The sequence below is a fragment of the Heptranchias perlo genome, chromosome 6 (genome assembly GCF_035084215.1).
Source record: "Heptranchias perlo isolate sHepPer1 chromosome 6, sHepPer1.hap1, whole genome shotgun sequence".
Lineage (NCBI taxonomy): Eukaryota > Metazoa > Chordata > Chondrichthyes > Hexanchiformes > Hexanchidae > Heptranchias > Heptranchias perlo.
In genome coordinates, this window is record NC_090330.1 from 24,030,714 (window position 1) to 24,053,077 (window position 22,364).

At 39.2% G+C, this 22,364-nt stretch overlaps 1 protein-coding gene across 6 annotated transcripts in view; it reads right to left on the reverse strand.

The window, feature by feature from the left end:
• The window catches only part of nbeaa (neurobeachin a), a 637,170-nt gene that overhangs the window by 356,425 nt on the left and 258,381 nt on the right, over nucleotides 1–22,364 (reverse strand). For all 6 annotated transcript variants that reach the window (XM_067985944.1, XM_067985943.1, XM_067985942.1 and 3 more), the window contains 2 exons: nucleotides 20,296–20,403; nucleotides 13,800–13,968 (listed from right to left, as the gene is read on the reverse strand). In XM_067985944.1, coding sequence (XP_067842045.1) covers nucleotides 13,800–13,968; nucleotides 20,296–20,403 — 277 coding nt within the window. The remainder of the gene's footprint in view (nucleotides 1–13,799; nucleotides 13,969–20,295; nucleotides 20,404–22,364) is intronic.

The window sequence follows — 22,364 nt, forward strand, 5'->3', positions numbered from 1 at the left end:
TCCAATGCCTCTACATCCTTTTTACAATATGGAGACCAGAACTGTGCAGAGTATTCCAAGTGTGGTCTAACCAAGGTTCTATACAAGCTTAACGTTTTAGTATGTTAAAGGCACTATATAAATGCAAGTTGTTGTTGTTGGTATGCTAACATATAATGCAATTTTACTGGCTGTTTTAAAAAAAGAGCATTTAAACTTAATTCTTATCAGCATAAGTTTCTTGGCAGGAGACTCAATTGTTTTAGATATTCATAGTGAATGTAATTTGAGTCAAGTCTGAGTTATACAGCTGCATTTATAGGAACACAATCCCCTGTAAAGAAACTGAGATATTTGTGTTTTAATTCTGAATATTAAACATCCTCTATTGCTTTCAAAATGCCTTATTTTCTATACAAAATGAAGCTTTCTAAATAAGGCTAATTGTTAAAAAATTGGAGAAATATTAACACATGAATTAACCGATTTAGAAAAAGCAACACGGTAATTAAAATTCCTCCTTCCCATATTTTGAAAGAGAAGCAGAAATGCTTACATTAAAGCACTACCTTTTTAAGAAGTTGATATGTAGATATAGAATCAAAAATTTCAAAACAGGTGGCGCCATTTGGCCTATCACACTTGTGATTGTTCCGCAGAAGATCTACCTATTTTAATCACAATTACTTGCTCTTCCTTTATCACTTTTAATAATTTTCCTCTTGAACTGTGTTTATCCAATTTTCTCCTTAAGTGCTGTGATTGACTAAAATTCAATAACAACTTATGTAATGCATTCCATATTCAAATGAACTTGGCATGAAAATATTCTCACCTCCCCTTTTATACCTCTTGTACAAATCCTATGTTTACACCCCCTTATTATCGATTCACAGACCAATATAAATAACTTTTCACTAATTACTTCCGGCAACCCTTGCATAATTTCAAATGCTTCTATTTCATCCTTCAGCATTGATTTGTGAAAGGTAGGTCGTGCCTGACAAACCTGATTGAATTTTTTGAAGAGGTGACTAAAGTAGTGGACAGGGGAATGTCAATGGATGTTATTTATATGGACTTCCAGAAGGCATTTGATAAGGTCCCACATTAGAGACTGTTAGCTAAGATAGAAGCCCATAGAATCGAGGGAAAAGTACGGACTTGATAGGAAGTTGGCTGAGCGAAAGGCGACAGAGAGTAGGGATAATGGGTAGGTACTCACATTGGCAGGATGTGACCAGTGGAGTCCCACAGGGATCTGTCTTGGGGCCTCAATTATTCACAATATTTATTAACGACTTAGAGGAAGGCATAGAAAGTCTCATATCTAAGTTTGCTGATGACACAAAGATTGGTGGCATTGTAAGCGGTGTAGATAAAAACATAAAATTACAAAGCGATATTGATAGATTAGGTGAATGGGCAAAACTGTGGCAAATGGAATTCAATGTAGACAAATGTGAGGTCATCCACTTTGGATCAAAAAAGGATAGAACAGGGTACTTTCTAAATGGTAAAAAGTTAAAAATAGTGGATGTCCAAAGGGACCTAGGGGTTCAGGTACATAGATCATTGAAGTGTCAAGAACAGGTGCAGAAAATAATCAATAAGGCAAATGGTCTTTATATCTAGAGGATTAGAGTACAAGGGGGCAGAAGTTATGCTGCAGCTATACAAAACCCTGGTTAGACCGCACCTGGAGTACTGTGAGCAGTTCTGGGCACCGCACCTTCGGAAGGACATATTGGCCTTGGAGGGAGTGCAGCGTAGGTTTACTAGAATGATACCTGGACATCAAGGGTTAAGTTACGAGGAGAGATTACACAAATTGGGGTTGTATTCTGTAGAGTTTCGAAGGTTAAGGGGTGATCTGATCGAAGTTTATAAGATATTAAGGGGAACAGATTGGGTGGATAGAGAGAAACTATTTCCGCTGGTTGGGGAGTCTAGGAGTAAGGGGGTACAGTCTAAAAATTAGAGCCAGACCTTTCAGGAGCGAGATTGGAAAACATTTCTACACACAAAGGGTGGTAGAAGTTTGGAACTCTCTTCCGCAAACGGCAATTGATACTAGCTCAATTGCTAAATTTAAGTCTGAGATAGATAGCTTTTTGGCAACCAAAGGTATTAAGGGATATGGGCCAAAGGCAGGTATATGGAGTTAGATCACAGATCAGCCATGATCTTATCAAATGGCGGAGCAGGCACGAGGGGCTGAATGGCCTACTCCTGTTCCTATGTTCCTATTAACCGTCGCAACTTCACTGATACAGTGCTAGGATGTTGGACCACCCATTTTATTTTGTTGTTTAGGGAGGATTGTTCTATTCCACGCAGAGTACATTACTCCCAGTTTTATAAATCACTTCAACAAAAACCCAAGAGAATTAAACTCAAGCACCTGGAGAGGCAATAAGCTTACTCATTTTTCTTAAAAAATGTAAACTGAACTGAGCTATGGTAGGAAATATAAACTTGAAGCTGCAACATACGTAAAATATTATAATTGTTTTTAAACATATAAATAAGTATTGTGAATAAAAATACTGTCAACTGGCAAAAGTATTAAATTGTATTATATCATAGCACTAAAACTTCATCTGGTATTTGAGGGTGGATCTAATAAAATAATCAAGAACCACAGACTTTTCACCAAGTTTGTTTTGATTGTTGCTTTAAGGCGCCCAGCACTACATTCCAGACCCTGACCAAGAGAACTTTTCTCTCATTTCTATCAATATACTCTCTTAACTTGCACTAATTGCTGAACAAGAGAGTCACAAGTTGGCCTCTAACTTTCCTTACCTCCTTTGCTACAGGGAAGCACTTGTCTCCCCCATGATCCTGCTGATCCTGAGAACTACCCACTTGGGGAACTGCAGCCATAAAACTGCAACTTGTAGTGACATTTCTTTCCTGCTATTTGGTGGTCTATAATATATTCTCAGTAGATAACAGATCCTTATTTTTTTTAAACTCAACCCACATAGATTCCATTTGAACAGCATGAATAAGAAGCTTCTGTTCTATGGTTGTAATCCTGTCACCAATTTATAATGCCACACCTCCTCCCTTTTTTCCTTTTCTATCTCTTCCAGAAAATATTTGGTTCCCAGTTTTACCCCAGCTGAAGTCTAACTTCTATTTGGGCTGAAAATCATGACTCTCCATTCTAATCAGTACCTCTAGTTCACTAACTTTACTTCTAACGTATTGCACATTCACATTCATTAATTTGATTTTCTCCATTTTCTTTTTACCTTTTCCTTCGCTGTCCTTCTCCTTAATCTTTCTCCTATCTGCCCTAAGGCACTTCACTCCTTATTCCACTTGTTTAAATCCTCCCCACTGCCCCACTTACTCTCTCTACGAGGCCAATAGTACCAGAAAACACAATATGAAGTGGATGGCATGGGTTTGTGTAGCAAGCAGGTGAAAATTATCTGGGACTTTGTATTGTGTATATGAGCTTGCAGTTGAGGGAAAGCATTAACATAGAATTATATCTAGATGTAGCACTGGTGGAAATGCAATTAGACACTAGGGCAACAGTATGTATTTTGCCAGAATTCATTCATAAACATTGCTTATCACATCTGCTATTGAAGAAACTGCCATGATATTAAAAATCTACTTGTTGAGTCAATTGCTTTACTGGGTCAAAGAGAGCTACCTGTTAACTATAAGGAGCAAGTCACTACTGTACCATTGGTTGTAGTTAAGTAGAAATTACCAGCATTGTTAAGCACAAACTGTCTGAACAAGATTCACAAGTTGAGGAAGGCTATTTAATCCACCTTACCTCACCATCGAGTAAAACCTTACAGCAACTCCCATCAGGGGTTTGGTTGGACTGCACCAGTATTTTCAAAGTGAAAACCCCTGCCAGGACTGTTGTCAAGGAAGTTGTAAATCATAATAAATTTGTGTTTAAAAATGAATATTACACTGTAAAGAATTTTAAAGCAGAAATCTGGTTACGTCCTGATGCCAAGCCAGTTTTCTGGTCTGAACTGTACCTTACATTCTTAGGGAGCCTGTGGAACATGAGTTTGACTCACCAGAAAAAAAATGGAAGTATCTTGCAGGTTGACATAAGTAATTGGCCTACACCCATAGAAGTGCTAGCAAAAGCTGATATGAATGTGTGGGGACTACATGACAGTAACCCACATTGGAGAAGAAGAATCTGCATTTACCTATTATTGAAGATCCATTTTCAGCACTAGTCAGAGGTATGTCAGTGCATACCAGCAGCTAAACGTAGACACTAACTCCAAGTAATATTTGATCACCAATACCCACCAGGAGTTCCATCAACTCAATGAGCTGTCGTTTGGAATCTGAGTGTATCAGCAATATTTCAAGCAGTCATAGATCAAATATTTCAAGGCTTTATGACATAATATGTTTTTCTGGCAATATTCTGATTATTGTTAGCTGAAAGGAGGAATGCCGTAAAAACTTAGACAAGGTACTCATCAGACTGGAGTGTAATGGAGTTCACATGAAGCTGACAAAGAACAGACTGCTTGGAACATCCTACCAGTAAAAAGGCTGAGATTATTGAAAAGGCATTCAGACCTAACAATGTGCCCAACAATGTGTAACTTCAGTCTTTTAAACTAGTATGGTAGATTTTTGCTTGACCTCAAAAACACCCAGCAAACTCTGCTTAAACTTCTGAAAAAAAAGAGAAAGGCTGGTCTTTGTCAAGAAAATGTGAAGCACTTCTCAAGTGTAAACAGCAATTGCTGAATGGTGAAGTTTTAGTACATTATGATACAGGAATCATTGTGCTTAGCCTATAATCCTTTGTCATAATGGAATGGGTGCAGTTATCTGTAGTAATGAAAAATGGAGAAGAGCGACCAATTGCTTTGCTTCCTAGACGTAACTAGTAGCAAATAAAAATATACCCACGTTAAAAAGGAAGCTCTTGAAAGAGTTCCACAAGTATCTGCATTGTCAAAAATTTACTTTAGTCACTGATCTGAAGTCAATAACAGCTAATTTGGGACCCAAGTCAGCTATCCTAACCCAGCTGCTATTAGAATGCAATGCTGGGCACTAACTTTATTGATGAATGAAACGGAATACTGAAAATGTAGATGCCCCAACAAGGTATAAAGAAAACATTTAGAAATTTCCAACAGAGGTGGAAATATTTTCTATTTCTCTTATTTACAGAGTTGGCTATCTTGGCAAAGAGTACTCCTTAGGAGACATATAGAGATCCATTACTTGTTCAGGTATGGAACTATGTATTAAATGGATGGCAAAGCTATTTGAAAATGAGGACCTTCAGCCTAAGTTTATCCAGAGACACAAATTAGAAGCAGAATAGAATTGTGTGTATTAGGCAGCAAGAGTGGTACTATCACCTATATACAGAGGGGGAACACCTTGGAATGTGCTACATAATCCCCAGTGTGATTATGGATAAACTATGAAACACTACTTCGCAAGTTTGGCCTTTCAGCCCTGAAGAGATGTCACATGAGGTATATAATGTTATAGAGAAAGTAAACTCGGGATAATATTTTCAGATATTCTGGGTAGCAGGGGCAGGATAGCACAGGTTAGAATTATGACGGCTAAGTTTAAGACAGATGTCAGGAAGCATTTCTTTTCATTGAAGGTGATAAACAGTTGAAATAAGTTGCCAGCAAGGATTGTTGAAGTCAAGGAAGAGTGAGATGCTGGAAAATGAGATCAAATGGATGTCTGAAGAGCTTTCTTCATCCATACCTATCTTCTGAGCTTGTGAATTCAAAAATATCAAAGAGTTATCACTCTTGTGCATCCACAAAGAACAACTGAAATGAGGAATAAAGAGCATTTTGTATACTGGGGCTTGTCAAGTGTTTTTTTTATCAAAATACTTCTTCAAATTTCCCTCCCTTGAAGTGCCTTTGAATCTTGGTCCAAGACACAATCAATAAATTTAAATGTAAGGAATCTTACAACACCAGGTTATAGTCCAACAGTTTTATTTGAAAATCACAAGCTTTCGGAGCTTTCCTCCTTCATCATGCACCTTACATTTGTCCACCCCAGTCCATCACCGGCATCTCCACATAATAAATTTAAAGGAAGGGAAGAGCAACATGCATTACTGAAGATGTCCTAAATGGTGTGCTTTCTAAGGTCATGGCATATCAGAGATTATTAAAGCAAAGCCAAGAGTGAAAAAAGTGTATTATTTTGATCTGATACTTCTCATTTACATAGGAATGCAAGAATTGCTAGATGAAAATAGACCAAGGTCCATACGAAGTTGCACCATCTGTCTTAAATGACTTGGTATTTTGTAGAAAACGTAATCTGGTAAAAAAATATTTTTTGAATCTACTCAAGGGATGTTTCCCCTGGCTGGGGGAGGGGGGGTCCAGAAGGAGGGGTCACAGAATCAGGACACGGGGTAGGACATTTAGGACTGAGATGAGAAGAAATTTCTTCACTCATAGGGTGGTGAACCTGTGGAATTCTCTACCACAGAAGGCTGTGGAGCCAAGTCAATGAATATATTTAAGAAGGAGCTAGATAGATTTCTAGACACAAAAGGCATCAAGGAGTATGGGGAGAGAGTGGGAATATGGTATTGAGATAGAGGATCAGCCATGATCATACTGAATGGCAGAGCAGGCTCGAAGGGCTGAATGGCCTACTCCTGCTCCTATTTTCTATGTTTCTAAGTAGATCTTCATTCTAAATGAATGAAAATCAAATCTAATCCTAAACGTAAACATTTAACAAATTATTTCTTGGTCCTAGAATCTTTGACATGGTATATATTATAATAGTTAAAATTAAAATAAGAATAAAACTCATCTAAATTCACAATTCATAGACCTATGTGATACCTTTTCCTTCCCTTCACCTGTTCTAGTACCTTGGTGTGCTGGAGTGTTGGTTTGTGCAACATATAAAACATGTTACATCTCAGCAACATTTTGTCCCACATTACAAAAGTATTCATCGTCTACATCAAGCTAAATATGCTGTATATCCATATGATCTGAAAAACTGTTAGTTCTACATTTCCAATTTTAAAAGCAGATTGTATCTTTTGGCCACTAGAGGGCATTGGTAAACCCAGATTTAAAGTAAATATCCAGGTATAAAGAAATTCGCTATTTTATTTGGCATATTTTAGTTCTGATGCCAGTGACTTCCAGGGTGCTATTAAAAATAACTAAACCATCTATCCACTCATAATATTTTCCTCCTTATCCACATTATAATACTCTCTTTGCTCTGTTATATACCGCAAAAATAACAGTTCATTTTGTGCCTTATAATGGAAAGAATTTGATGAAATGACAATACTGAGTATGATGTGGAGATGCCGGTGATGGACTGGGGTTGACAATTGTAAACAATTTTACAACACCAAGTTATAGTCCAACAATTTTATTTTTAATCCCACAAGCTTTCGGGGGCTTTCCCCTTCCTCAGGCGGTTTCCACACCGCCTGAGGAAGGGGAAAGCCCCCGAAAGCTTGTGGGATTAAAAATAAAATTGTTGGACTATAACTTGGTGTTGTAAAATTGTTTACAATACTGAGTATGTCATTCTTCAAAGCTAGGGAATAATCAAAAATATTAGCTAGAAACATAATGAATCTTACTTACTACACCTACAATTGCAGTAAGCAACATTCTAAGCACAAAAAAATAAAATTACAACATTAACATCTTAGGGGTCACTACAGACCAAGAACTGAACTGGACCAGCCATATCACACTGTAGCTAAAAGAGCAGGACATAGGCTGGTACACTGCAATGAGTAGCTCAAGGACAAAGCAGTGTGCTTGACCACTGCCCTGCCACTGTGACTTACCAAGCACTATGGCTGCAATATGTATTTTCTACAGGATGCATTGCAGCAACGTGCCAAGCTTACGTCAACAGTAAGTACTATCCAGGATGAGAGCAGAAAGGTCATGGAAACACCATCACCTCCAAGTTCCTCTCCGAGTTACACTCCACCATGTCTTGGACATGTACCATTATTCTTTCATTTTTATTGGGTCAAAATCATGGAATTCCCTAAATAACACTATTATGGGAGTGCTATTAGCATAAGAACTGGAGCAGTTCAAGAAGGCGGCCCACCATCACCTTTGCAAGGCAACTAAGGATAGGCAATAAATGTAGCCTTGCTAGTGTCCTCCACTTCCAGAGAACAAATAATAAAAAGCCTTACATCCTGTTGTCACATTTTTTTGGCCACAATTGTGTGTTAATTTTTCCCCATTGTAAATTCCTATCTCCACATTTACCATTCAATTTACTTAAATCAATTTTCACCGTCACCATTTGTTGATGAACCAATTGAATCAATCAAAATGCTTTTCCGGAAAAATATTTTGCGTACCATTTTTGGTTTCTCAGTAACTAAAATATGTAATGTCCTAAATAAGGATTTAAACAAATTTTAAAAATAAAAATTACACATTTCAAAACAATGAAATTTATCCATTGAAATTTTTTTTTGTCATCACCCCCAACACCTGCTATCTGTCCATTGGCACCTTCCCATGCAAGCCAGGCACCATCCAGGATTCCAAACACTCCTTCTGGGTGAGACAGTGATTTACATGTACCTCCTCCAACTTAGTAAACTGTATTTGATTTTCATGATGTGGTCTCCATTACATTGGGGAGACCGAACATAGATTAGATGATCACTTTGCTGAACACCTCCTGTTTTGTCCGCAAGTGCAAACCCGCGTTTCCGATCGCTTTCCACTTTAATTTTCCGTCTCATTCGCACTCGGACCTCTCTGTCCTTGGCCTCCTACACCGTTCTCGTGAAGCTTAACGTAAGCTCAAGGAACAGCACCTCATCTTTCGTCTAGGCATTTTTCAACCATTTAGCTTTAATATTGAATCCAACAACTTCAGACGTTAACCACAGCTCCCATTTTCTCTCTGACAGTAGCTGCTAGTAAAGTAGGATGGGTGTATCAGCACTTCCGTGGATATGGGAGGGAGCGGATTGGTACTAGGAGTGCAGATTCCTCAATGTTACACCACTGGCAGGTGGTCAGCACCCCTGCTCTCCCTCTCCTACTTAGCTAACCTGCTTTAACTGTTCACACATTCTCCGGGTCTCATCTATATCTTTTATTTCTCTAATTTATTTCATCCTTTTATGATACACAATTATCACTTCTGTCAGTTAATCATCTCCTGTTCTCCACCTAATCACTTTATTGCTCATTCTTTTTCTTCTTTTGAGGAGCCCCTTCCCTCGCTCTGTTCCTTCTTATATGCTGCCCATCTGTAACATCTTCTAGTTCCTATGAAGGGTTATGCCTGAAATGTTAACTTGTCACTTCTCACCACAGATTCTGTGCTTGACTTGCTGAGTGTTTCCAACATTTTCTGCTTTTGTTGCAGTTTCCAGCATCTGTAGTGTTTTTTTTGTTGAATTGTTTTTGTGTCATTTAACACCTTCATTTAAGTTTTACTTCCATGCCTCAGTTTGTCTCGAAAGTCTGGATTTCGACTGGAGACTTTTATCTTAACAATTGAGAGAAAGTTTCCAATTACTTCTGTGCATATGCAATTTGAAAAATTTCCAAGCATGCAGTCTGTGCATCATCAAGAACTGCAATGACCATGGAACACCAGATTATGTATCCCCACTCCAAACATTATATCTAGCTACATCAAGTATTTAAATAATAATGCCTACATCAAAGCGGGGTTACAATTAAAAATTAAAAAAAATAGTAATGATTCAATTAAGTTTTATGAACTAATATTTCTACATCTTTAAAGATGTGCAATGTGAAGCACTGCAATGGTTCTACATTTGGTGGCTTAAGTGCTGGGATGTAGGTTTGCAGCTATTATTTCCTCTATGCAAAGTTCCTGATCTAGGTCATGCTATCATGGAGCATCACAGAACAAAGATCATTTTTTCTTTTTCTTCAATAACTTTGAACAAAACAAAGGAAACCCAAAAACTAAATTACAGTATTAAATAGCCTACTGCATCTGGTATTCCCAGACAGTCTCCCATTCCAAGTACTAACCAAACCTAACTCTGCTTAACTTCGAAGATCAAACGGGATCGGGCTCCCACATCCACGGATCAAGCTCTTTTCACAGAGTAAGAGAGAAAAATTCAGAAAATGGGTCACAATAGTCCAGACTCATACACCTCCTAGTGGCCACATCAGCAAGACACTGTCAAAAGCTTGGAAGTAGTTCACTTGCAGACATTCTCAGCTGGGGAATGATATTTGGCCAAGGGACACATTGGTGTGAGAAAATAAGTTTGAAATGGAAAGTTGATCATTACTCAGACAAAAATTTAGGGGAGAAATTGTTCCTCATCACACCTGTTTTTTGGGCTGAACACCTATGCCAATTGCTGCCCACGATTTCTCAAGACCGATTTCCCCTAGAGTGCACCGACTGCCAAATTGGAAGCCAATAACTTCCAAGTGCCCAGAGTGCCCGCCTGAAACAGGCATCAGGTATCTTCAACATGCAAATCAGGTTCCTAACACCTGTTTTAGGACCTCGCTTGAAATTTGTCATCAACATGTGCTGCACATGCTCAACTCAGTTTTACCGTCTGCATGGGCCTAGCCAGCGGTCCTTAAAGGGAGTGCTGGAGATCATCCTCAAGTTAAGTAACATCTTTACACTTTCATTTCTGTGGATCCAGGAAGGATGACAAAAATACTGTAGGCCACTGTCAGCCCAGGCTCATCCCCTCCAATTCACCACTAACCCCCCCCACCATCAAAACTTACTTGTGGCTTGGCTCGACGTTGGAGCCGGAAGAACTTCCCAGACTCCTGACCGGTGTGCTGCATCAGGCTGCCCAATTGGCACCTGCAGCTCACCGACTTTATGCAGAAGAGGCCCAAGGCTCAATTTCCAGTGAGCCTTGGGGCAATGTCTTCGGGTGCACATTCCAGTCGCGACATCGATTTTGCACCAGTTTCACAGACGTAATCTCTTACTTGACTGGTACACACTGAAAAAATGTCTGCTTAAAAGTTAATTCAATTTTCATGGCCACTGGAAACTAGAAACTCATTTATTCTACATCATCAGTTGCCAAAAGCATAAATCAATACTTAATCAGCAGAAAGAGATAAAGCTACAGTATTATTTCCAGAAGAAATTGAAAGGCATACTATACACTGTGCCCATTATCCTTAGACTAATATCTAAGCACCATTATTATTCTTCTCAAAAATGATACCTGTATATACCTGCTTTTCACTCTCAACCAAAAATATATATTTCAGATACTCACCTGTCAAATGACTACCAATTAAATTAAACTCATTTTCTTTATTACTGATTAAATTTTCAAGGGGAAAACAACAAAACAGTAGAAAAAGTGTCAAAATAACATTCACAAAAACAGATTTTACTACTTCAAACTTTCTGGTATGACAGTACTTAAATTGTTTGCATGCGTAAAACAATTTGTTTCCCTGCATTTTTTTCGAATTCATCATTCACAGATTTTTGTTACACGGAAACAGCTTGCCATTATGCAGACTCTCTCAACTGGGAAATTTTGGAATGATATTGAAACTGAACTAACCATACCAGCTTAAAAATGCTCTATGATCAGTTAACAGATAAAAACAAGGTCATCAATCTGCATTACTGCACTGGTATTCCCCTTTTCCTTCTTCGTCTCTACCTAGGAACATAGGAACAGGAGTAGGCCATTCAGCCCCTCGTGCCTGCTCCGCCATTTGATAAGATCATGGCTGATCTGTGATCTAACTCCATATTCCTGCCTTTGGCCCATATCCCTTAATACCTCTGGTTGCTAAAAAGCTATCTATCTCAGATTTAAATTTAGCAGTTGAGCTAGTATCAATTGCCGTTTGCGGAAGAGAGGTCCAAACTTCTACAACCCTTTGTGTGTAGAAATGTTTTCCAATCTCGCTCCTGAAAGGTCTGGCTCTAATTTTTAGACTGTACCCCCTACTCCTAAAATCCCCAACCAGCGGAAATAGTTTCTCTCTATCCACCCAATCTGTTCCCCTTAATATCTTATAAACTTCGATCAGATCACCCCTTAACCTTCAAAACTCTACAGAATACAACCCCAATTTGTGTAATCTCTCCTCGTAACTTAACCCTTGAAGTACGGGTATCATTCTAGTAAACCTAAGCTGCACTCCCTCCAAGGCCAATATGTTCTTCCGAAGGTGCGGTGCCCAGAACTGCTCACAGTACTCCAGGTGCGGTCTAACCAGGGTTTTGTATAGCTGCAGCATAACTTCTGCCCCCTTGTACTCTAGTCCTCTAGATATAAAGGCCAACATTCCATTTGCCTTCTTGATTATTTTCTGCACCTGTTCTTGACACTTCAATGATCTATGTACCTGAACCCCTAGGTCCCTTTGGGCATCCACTGTTTTTAACTTTTTACCATTTAGAAAGTACCCTGTTCTATCCTTTTTTGATCCAAAGTGGATGACCTCACATTTGTCTACATTGAATTCCATTTGCCACAGTTTTGCCCATTCACCTAATCTATCAATATCACTTTGTAATTTTATGTTTTCATCTACACTGCTTACAATGCCACCAATCGTTGTGTCATCGGCAAACTTAGATATGAGACTTTCTATGCCTTCATCTAAGTCGTTAATAAATAGTGAATAATTGAGGCCCCAAGACAGATCCCTGCGGGACTCCACTAGTCACATCCTGCCAATGTGAGTACCTTCCCATTATCCCTACTCTCTGTCGCCTTTCGCTCAGCCAACTTCCTAACCAAGTCTGTACTTTTCCCTCAATTCCATGGGCTTCTATCTTAGCTAACAGTCTCTTATGTGGGACCTTATCAAATGCCTTCTGGAAGTCCATATAAATAACATCCATTGACATTCCCCTGTCTACTACTTTAGTCACCTCTTCAAAAAAATTCAATCAGGTTTGTCAGGCACGACCTACCTTTCACAAATCCATGCTGGCTCTCTCTGATTAACTGAAAATTCTCAAGGTGTTCAGTCACCCTATCCTTAATTATAGACTCCAGCATTTTCCCCACAACAGATGTTAGGCTAATTGGTCTATAATTCCCCAGTTTCCCTCTCTCTCCTTTCTTAAAAAGCAGAGTGATATGTGCAATTTTCCAATCTAGAGAACTTTGAAAGATTATAGTTAGGGCATCCGCAATGTGCTCACCGACTTCCTTTAAAACCCTGGGATGGAAACCATCTGGTCCTGTTATCATTTACACACTGTGTACTTGAAAATGTAAAATGTACAAGGTAAAAGTATAAGCTGTAAGTCCTACAAGCTCCTAAGAGCTACAATGTTGTTAACTGAAACTAACCAGAACCTCCATTTGTATCTACCCACAAATATATCTATTTCTCTAGATCTCAGCAATTCAGACCAACTTGCAAATATCTCTGGGTGAGAGGCAGGCACGGTATTACCTGCACTACTGGGTTTTATATTTTGAAGCACCTGAACATGGCAACAAAGAATTATTTCAGATTCAAAAGATCATGAGGTTATTGTTTGCACTATTTTGGTGGATATTTAAACCATCCAATCAAGTAACTAGATTTTGAAAAGTTTTCTGCCGTTTTAAAACAAAATTTAGCATTTGCTGCACATGTAGTGCAATTAGTAGTTTTTGCACAGTATAATATTTTAAAATTCTTGATCACAATTTTACAGTATTATAAAGAAACTCACTAAACCCATGTTAACTGCAATCTTCTGATCAAATGTATCATTTGAAAACAAATAAATGGTATAGTGAAGCAACAAAAAATATATAAATTTAAAACACTAACCTGTACTTGTTGGTGAGTTTATTTCCTGCCGAATATTTCGACTTATCTGGCTTCCAGATCTTGCAATTTCACGTTGTGGTTCCAGTATGTCTCTGTATTTTGATACCATGAGTACAGAGATAAAGTACACAACAGCCAAAGCCAAAAACTGAGCCTGTTTACTGTCATCCTATTAAGAAAAATTGTCAATGAGTCACAACTCAAATGGGAGAGGATTTAAAGTAGCAAGGCAGGGAGGCGGAGCAAATCACAATTTTAGAATAGACTGCTTGGGGTCAGTAGGGAGGTTTTACAGAAGTTAAGCAAGATGGTAAATTAAAGAGGCAAGGGAACCAATAGTAGGGGAATAAAGAAAGGGAAAGCAATCAACCGAACAAGTTGTCCTTAGACCAATTCTGGGAGTATAACAATAACAGATCACCCGGTCCAAATGGGATGCATCCTAGGTTGCTGAGGGAAGCAAGGTGGAGACAGCAGATGCTCTGACCACAATCTTTCAATCCTCCTTGGTTTTGGGAATGGTGCCTGAGGACTGGAGGATTACAAATGCTACACCCCTATTCAAAAAAGGGGAGAGGGATAAACCTGGTGACTACAGGCCAGTCAGTCTAACGTCAATGGTAGGAAAACTACTAGAGACCATTGACAAGGATAAAATTAATTCTCACTTGCAGAAGCATGGGTTAATAAGGGGCAGCCAGCGTGGATTTGTCAAAGGCAGATTGTGCCTGACTAACCTGATTGAGTTCTTTGATGATGTATCAGAAAGGGTTAATGAAGGTAGTGCAGTAGATGTTGTATATATGGACTTTCAAAGGCATTTGATAAAGCACCACATAACAGACTTATTTAGAAAATAGAAGCACATGGGATTAAAGGGACATTGGTAACTTGGGTACATAATTGGCTATTGGATAGGAGGCAGAGAGTAATGGTGAATGGTTGTTTTTCTGACTGGAAAGAAGTATGCAATGGTTTCCCCCATGGATCTGTAATAGAGCCATTGCTTTTCTTGTTTTATATATAATATATATATATATAAAAGTGACCTGGAATTGGGTATAAGGAGTACAATTTCAAAGCTTGCGGATGATACAAAATTGATAAGGCGGTTAAGAAAGCTTTGTAAATAGGAGCATTGAATACAAAAACAAAGATGTCACGCTAAATCTTTACAAATCACTGGTTAGGCCTCAGCTGGAGTGTACTGAGTACAATTCTGGGCACCACACTTTAGGAAGGATGTCAAGGTCTTGGAGAGGGTACAGAGGAGGTTTACCAGGATGATACCAAGGATGAGGGACTTCAGTAATGTGGAAGGACGGGAGAAGCTGGGATTGTTCTCCTTAGAGCAGAAAAGATTAAGGGGAGATCTAATAGAGATATTCAAAATTATGAGGGGTTTTGATAGGGCAAGTAGGGAGAAACTGGTTTCCCTGGTAAGTGGGTCGGTAACCAGAGGTCATAGATTTAAAATAATTGGCAAAAAAAAAACTAGAGGGGAAATTAGGAGAATTTTTTTTCCCACAGAGGGTTGTTAAGATCTGGAACATAGTACCTGAAAGGGTGGTGGAAGCAGATTCCATAGGAACTTTCAGAAAGCAATTGGTCAAGTACTTGAAGAGGACTAATTTGCAGGGTTATGGGGAAAAAGCTGGGGTGTGGGATTGAATTGGACAGCTTTCAAAGAGCTGGCACAGGCACGATGGGCCAAATGACCTCTCTCTGTGCTGTAAGATTCTATGAATCAGAAGCATAAATCCATAATGTGGTAGTGATTATAGAGACCTGGCAGCAACCTGGGCAAGATTGGGAATTAAATCATACCAGGAGATAGGATTTTTGGAAGGGATAAGGAAAATAGGAAAGAAGGACGGTGACAGTATTAACAAAGGCATCATCATGGCAGTAGAAAGGAAGGATCTACATGACAGCAGGTGGTAACACTATAGGTAATGTTAAGCAATGGGAATGGCTGAAGTGCTGCGGGGTATACTTTATAGATCTCCTGTCTGTGATGACTTAATTTGCTTATGCAGATTAGGAAAGCCAGTAAAATTAAAAATCTAGTAATAATGGAAGATTTTAACCTGAATAGGATTGGGAAAGAAATAGCAGAACAATAGGATAAGGAATAGATTTAATGAATGCATTCAGCATGGTTTCATAAAGCAGCACATCTTCAAACCAACAAGAGGATGGGTGGTACTTGATCTAGTTGTGAGTAACAAACAGAAATAGTTAGCTATTTGGTAATGAAAGTATTTTGGGAATAGTGACCATAATATGATAGAATTCACTATCAAGCTTGGGAAGCAACCAACTAAACTTTGGGATTTCAACAAAACTAACATTCAAGGGTTGAGGAAAGAATTGGCTGGAAAGGGGATGGAAAAATTAAAATCTACAGACCAACCGTATATCCACAAAACAAGTATATGCTGTTGAAAGACAAAAGGGGTACTTCTGGGATAATGGAACCATCGTCATTAGGACTATTAAACAAAACAAACAGGCTGATATAAGGGCAAAGAACAGTGGCAAAAATGAAAATTTAGGAGATTACAGAAAGCAATAAAAAGAGACTAAGAAAATAAGGAGGGCAAAGACATATTATGGAAATATAATATCAAGGGTAACAGCAAAGGCTTCAATAAGTACATCAAGAAATAGAGTGTGAAGAAGGAGGAAGTGTCCATTAAAAATAGATTTAGGCATGGCAATAGTAGAGGATAAAGACATGATGGAATAGCTCAATTAATATTTTGCTTCAATCTTTACAGTAAAGGGGGATGATATTATGCTAAAAGTAGGAGGAAGGCTAGAGATTAGTGAAGCAGAGAAACTGACAGAGATGAATATAAACATTGTAATGGGTAAAATAGTGATATTGAAGCCAGATATTGACAGTTCTTTATGACTAAAAGAAATAGATGAAGAAATTGGGGACGCATTAGTTCTAACCTTCTAAAGTTCACTGGAATCGTGGATAGTACCAGAGGTTTGGTATTCAGAAAATGAAGAGGTGGCTTATACCGTTATTCAGAAAATGAAGAAGTGACAAACCAAGTAACTTCAGGTCAGTGAATTTAATATCCATAAAGAGATAATTGGTGGAATCTATCAACAGGGCCAGAATAAGTGAGCATTTGAAAAAGTATAAACTGATTAGGGAGACTCGTCTGAAAGACTAATGGGATGCTGGACTTCATCATCAGAGGTGTAAAATAGAAAAGAAAGGAACTGTTACTATAATTACACACAATGCTAATCGGACTTCATTTGAAATATTGTGTTCAACTTTAGGCACCTCGGGCGCTAAATTGGGTTGTGTAGCACTCGTTTTTTTGGCGCTACACGGCCTCTCCGACATCCAAGATGGCGTCTTGGATGCGCCAGACGTCATCTTGGTATAGGAGTTAGCGCTGGCGCAGATAACAAATGCTGGAATCATGTAAAGTAGGGAGAAAATGGCTTCAATCAGTGTACAACGCTGATTTAAAGCGATACACACCATTTTGGGACTTAATGCTCAACTCAACGCACAGTCTTAACCCCAACCATCTGAACGTGTCATAGAGTTACTGGAGGACCCTCCACCAGTGCTATTTAAAGGGACCATGCAGGATTTACAGGTTAGTGGCTGGATTATTGCTTCTAGCTGCCGAGACATTGGAGGTCTTCTATATTTTAACACTGGGACTAGGGGGCATAGCCTTGCATATAGAACCAGGACATGCAGGAGTGAAGTTAGGAAATGCTTCTACATGCAAAGGTTGGGAGAAATTTGGGAAGCTCTTCTGCGAACGGCAGTTGATGCTAGCTCAATTGTGAATTCTAAATCTGAGATTGATAGATTTCCGTGAACCAAGGGTATTAAGGGATATGAGGCTAAGGCGGATGTATGGAGTTAGGTCACAGGTCCACCATGGTCTCAATGAGTGGCGGAACAGGCTCAAGGGGTTGAATGCCACTGCCACTTGCTTCCTACTGATATGCGCAACCTTCTCCTGCAAGAAAGCGGGACGTGTGTCTGGGCAATGTGCCTGTCATGTATGAATAGCTGCTAGTGTGTGTGGGTTGGCGGCTGGCAACAGTGGTAATGTGTGAGGGTGAGAGGAAGCATCTGTTTGGAAGAGTTTATTGGTAGGTGGGTGTTGGGGGGTTTAGTGCGTGGAGGAGTGGATGCAGCTCGTGGTGCAGTTGGTAGGAGATGCTATGCCACTTGACAGTTGACCACACTCACCTTGACCACTCATGTCAAAGCAATGAACATCTTCCTGAACTGTAATCAAGTTCATGATGCTGTACACCTGGTTCATCCTCTACTGCCTCCCACTGCCTTTTGGGTGTATGCCTGGAGGGCCTCTTGCTACCGCCACCCCCCCCCCCCCCCCCCAACAATGTGGATAATATAGGATGGCCCTCCTTTTGTCCACCTCTTGCACCAAGGCCTCTGGTGCATCAGCAGAGAACCTTGGTGCACAGACTCTCAGATCGACAGATTGGTGAGGTCTGGCATGCAGATAGGAGATGATTTAGTGGTGCGCAACCTTTATTCAATGTTTTAACATAACTCATTAGTATGTAAACATAGGGATGGGACCTGCATCTGTACTTTGTGTGCAATGTCTGATCTCTGTTCAGACTCCATGCAGACAACAGGCTGTTATGTTCAGAAAATAACAGGTACCAGCTACCTTTAAGAGATTTCTAACAGACAGCCTGCCTTTAAGAGATTGGAGCTCCCCCTGCTGGTGGAAAGTGCAAATTACATGGAATCCTCATTCAACGTAGATTTCCGATGCAGATTGCAGGTGAATCCTCAGGCCTGACGAAAATCTCGTCCTGCCTGCGCAAGGACCATTGGGCGCGGGGTAATAGCGGATCGTGCTACTCCTGCCCAAAAACAGGCCCTATCCAATTTTTTCCCCCTCATCTCAGGAAAGATATACTGGCTTTCAAGAAAGTTCAGTTCATCAGGTGATGTCTGGGATTAAGGAATGGAGCTATGATGAGAAACAGGGTAAACTTGGATTATAGTTCCTCGAGATGTGGCGGTCCGATCAAGATGTTTAAAATAATAAAAGGAATTAACAAGGTGGATACAAAATGACCCTTTTTCTAATAGGAGAATGCAGAACAAACGGACATAATCTTAGAATTTGAGCTAAGCAAATTCACCAAAAACATCTTCGCACAAAAGGATTGAGAGAATGTGGAACACCCTGCCCCAAAAAGGCCTTAAATGCAAAATTAATGCAAGAGTTCAAAACGGATACAGATAATTACTTGTGAAATAAGGGTATTAAGGGATATGGAGGGAAGATTGGATGAGGCCATGGAGGAATCTCTAAATGAGCACAAGAATTTTGAAATCAAAAATTTGAGAACACGAGTGAATTGTGGATACTAACTTTTGATAACTAAAGTTCACAATTTCAAAACTTTCACATTTCACTTTAAAAACAATTCATTTAAAAAGTAAAACTTCAATGCTATTTTCAAAAAATAATGTTTTATGTTACGTATTCCAAAACAACAGATTTGGGTTACATAGGCAATAAATGAACCTAAATAGTTTTAAATTTTTTCTTTTCCATAGTTTCCCCTTTTCACATAAAAGCAGTTTTCACAGATGCCACTAGGAAGAGCTATCATTTTGGAAATCATGTTCTGCCTCTGTAAAGCAGAAATAAATAACATGTTTGCTTTCTTAAAAGTAACAAGACTGACCAGAAATGCTGGAAAGCAAACTAAAAAATGGAAATATATTATAGGTCAGTCATTAACTGAAAGAGAAAAATAGTAGTGTTTCAGTTTTCAACAGCGTTTTGTTAAAGTATTACAATCAAAATATTAAACTATCTTTCTCTTTCATATGCTGCTGTGTATTTTTCAGCTTTACTTTCCTACCTATCCCACAGCATAAATATGCTGAATAGCTGCAGTGAAAATGTTATCATGTATTAGAAACCACTACTAAGCACTGTAGACAAATATTTTAAACACTTGATTCTGAATATTGCACCATCACCCATATACTGTGCAATATACAGATATGAGGTCACACCTAGCTTAAGGAAGTTAGGACAGTAAAAGTTTTAGTAACCAAATTTACCTGCCACCTTGAGGAACCAGAAAGTTTTAGAAGTTTAATCCAGCTGAAGTATTTATTTTCACTATTAGAAGCTACAGCTTCCTGATGTAATAAGGGCATTTTTTCTCCATTGCCACCATTTTTACAGCAAAATACTGAAATGTAGGTAAAATATTGCTAGAAAAGCTTGTTAAATGTAGCAGATTTTTTCTTCATTCTTTCCTTTATAACAGTCTGTAACATTTTGTTAATTTATAATTTCAAAATAAAACAGCAGGAACTATAGTAATCTAATGTGAAAACTATTTCATCTGTCTTTGCATTACCTGCATTAAATAATCTAACAGCAAAACCAACAAACCACAATAGAGCAATTTAAATAAAATAAATAATTACCACATCGCGAAAGACAACAGCTCGTAACCGGTTAATGTCCACATCTTGCAGTAATCTGTCAGGATCCTTAATTGGAGAAAGGTTACCAGTGACATTTTCAACTCCAGTCTGAAAAAATTGAGCACCTTATTAAAATACAGTTGACTCGGACTATTTTACTATGCACTGTCTCATTTCTAAAGATGACACTAAGGAAGTATTTTCACAAGACTGCTCCTAGCAGCAAGCGTGAGTCACAAAACTGGGGTTAAAATGTTGTAGCCCCATTTCCGATGTTGTGCTCACTGGGAGTGGACCCTCACAAAATTACCCTCTTAGAATCTAAACGGACAAACCACCATACATTTGAAGAATGCATGCTAAAACTTCAGGGTTTTTTTTTAGGAATTATCTAAAATTGTATGGATGTGTGAACATTCACTTTAACTATTCAATAGCTGAAGCTAACCACAATTATGGACTTCACTTGCATCTATCAAAAGGTATGTACATTTCCTCAACCCAATACACTAAAAGGCAAATTATCTATGTTCATTCAAACATGTTAGTCTTAAAATATGCTTAAGCTTGATCATCACAGAATTTTATCTTTCAAAGGAGAACCGAACCATCTATTATTTATGAAAAAAGTGACTGGTCTTCAGATTCTAACGGTACTGCACCAGTGGGTGGAACAGTAAACATATTTTTTTTACATGACACATTGAAAATAGTGTATCCACACGCATCCTCTGCCCCCGAGGTAGAAATCATCTGGTGGCTTTCCTTTCTTCCCCCGACCCCCCACCGAGGCTAAAACTTCACTGGCAACCCCCCCACCACCCCTCCTGAGGTAAACTCTCCTTTGACACTTTCACCTCCCCTCCCTTTGCATCTTGCTCTTAGCTCCCCGACACTCGCATCTCCATCACAGCCCTTCATTCCCTCTTACAGCCCTCCTCTCCCCATCACTCCATACCAACTCCCCTCTCCATTCCTCTCCCTGGTCCCTTCCCTTCATTTCCAAACCTTCCTTCTGTCTTCCACTTCCGTTCCTCCCAACGCCTCTCCCCTCTCACTCCGCCTCCTCCCACTCCGTAGCCAAAGTTGCCTCCGTAGCCAGGTTGAGAAAGCGGTTAAAAAGCATATGGAATCCTGGGCTTTATAAATAAAGGCATAGAGTACAAAAGCCAGGAAATTATGCTAAACCTTTATAAATCACTGTTTCGGCCACAACTGGAGTATTGTGTCGAATTCTGGGCACCGGACTTTCGGAAGGATGTGAAGGCCTTAGAGAGGGTGCAGAAGAGATTTACTAGAATGATTCCAGGGATGATGGACTTCAGTTATGTGGATAGACTGGACAAGCTGGGGTTGTTCTCCTTAGAGCAGAGAAGGTTGAAAGAAGATTTGATAGAGGTATTCAAAATCATGAAGGGTCTAGACAGAGTAGATAGAGAGGAACTGCTCCTATTGGCGGAAGGGTCAAGAGCCAGAGGACGTAGATTTAAAGTGATTGGCAAAAGAACCAAAAGCGACATGAGGAAAAACTTTTTAACACAGTGAGTAGTTAGACTCTGGAATGCACTGCCAGAAGGGGTGGTGGAGGCAGAATCAATCATGGCTTTCAAAAAGAAGTTGGATAAATAATTGAAGGGAAAAAATTTGCAGGGCTAAGGGGAAAGGGCGGGGTAGTGGGACTAACTGGATTGCTCTTGCAGAGAACTGGCAAGGACTCGACAGGCTGAACAGCCGCCTTCTGTCCTGTAAGCATTCTATGATTCTATGAAATAAATATACATTCATGTTTATCATCTTCCCTCTTTATCTATTGATAGTGTGCCAGTATAAAAGTGTGTATATCTGTCTGTATTGATTATTTAGTACCCAATTTTTTCCTTTGTATTTCAGAATAATTGGTGGGAATTTGAAGAAATTGGTTTCATCCTGACTGCATCTTCACTTGTATTTTTTAGGTCCTTTTTGTTGTTGACCTAGTTGTCCTACAGTGACAGATCCAGTTGTCATGCTCCACATGGGTACAATGACATAGCTGGGACTAAGAAAGAGGTTCTGCTGAGGGAGTTTGA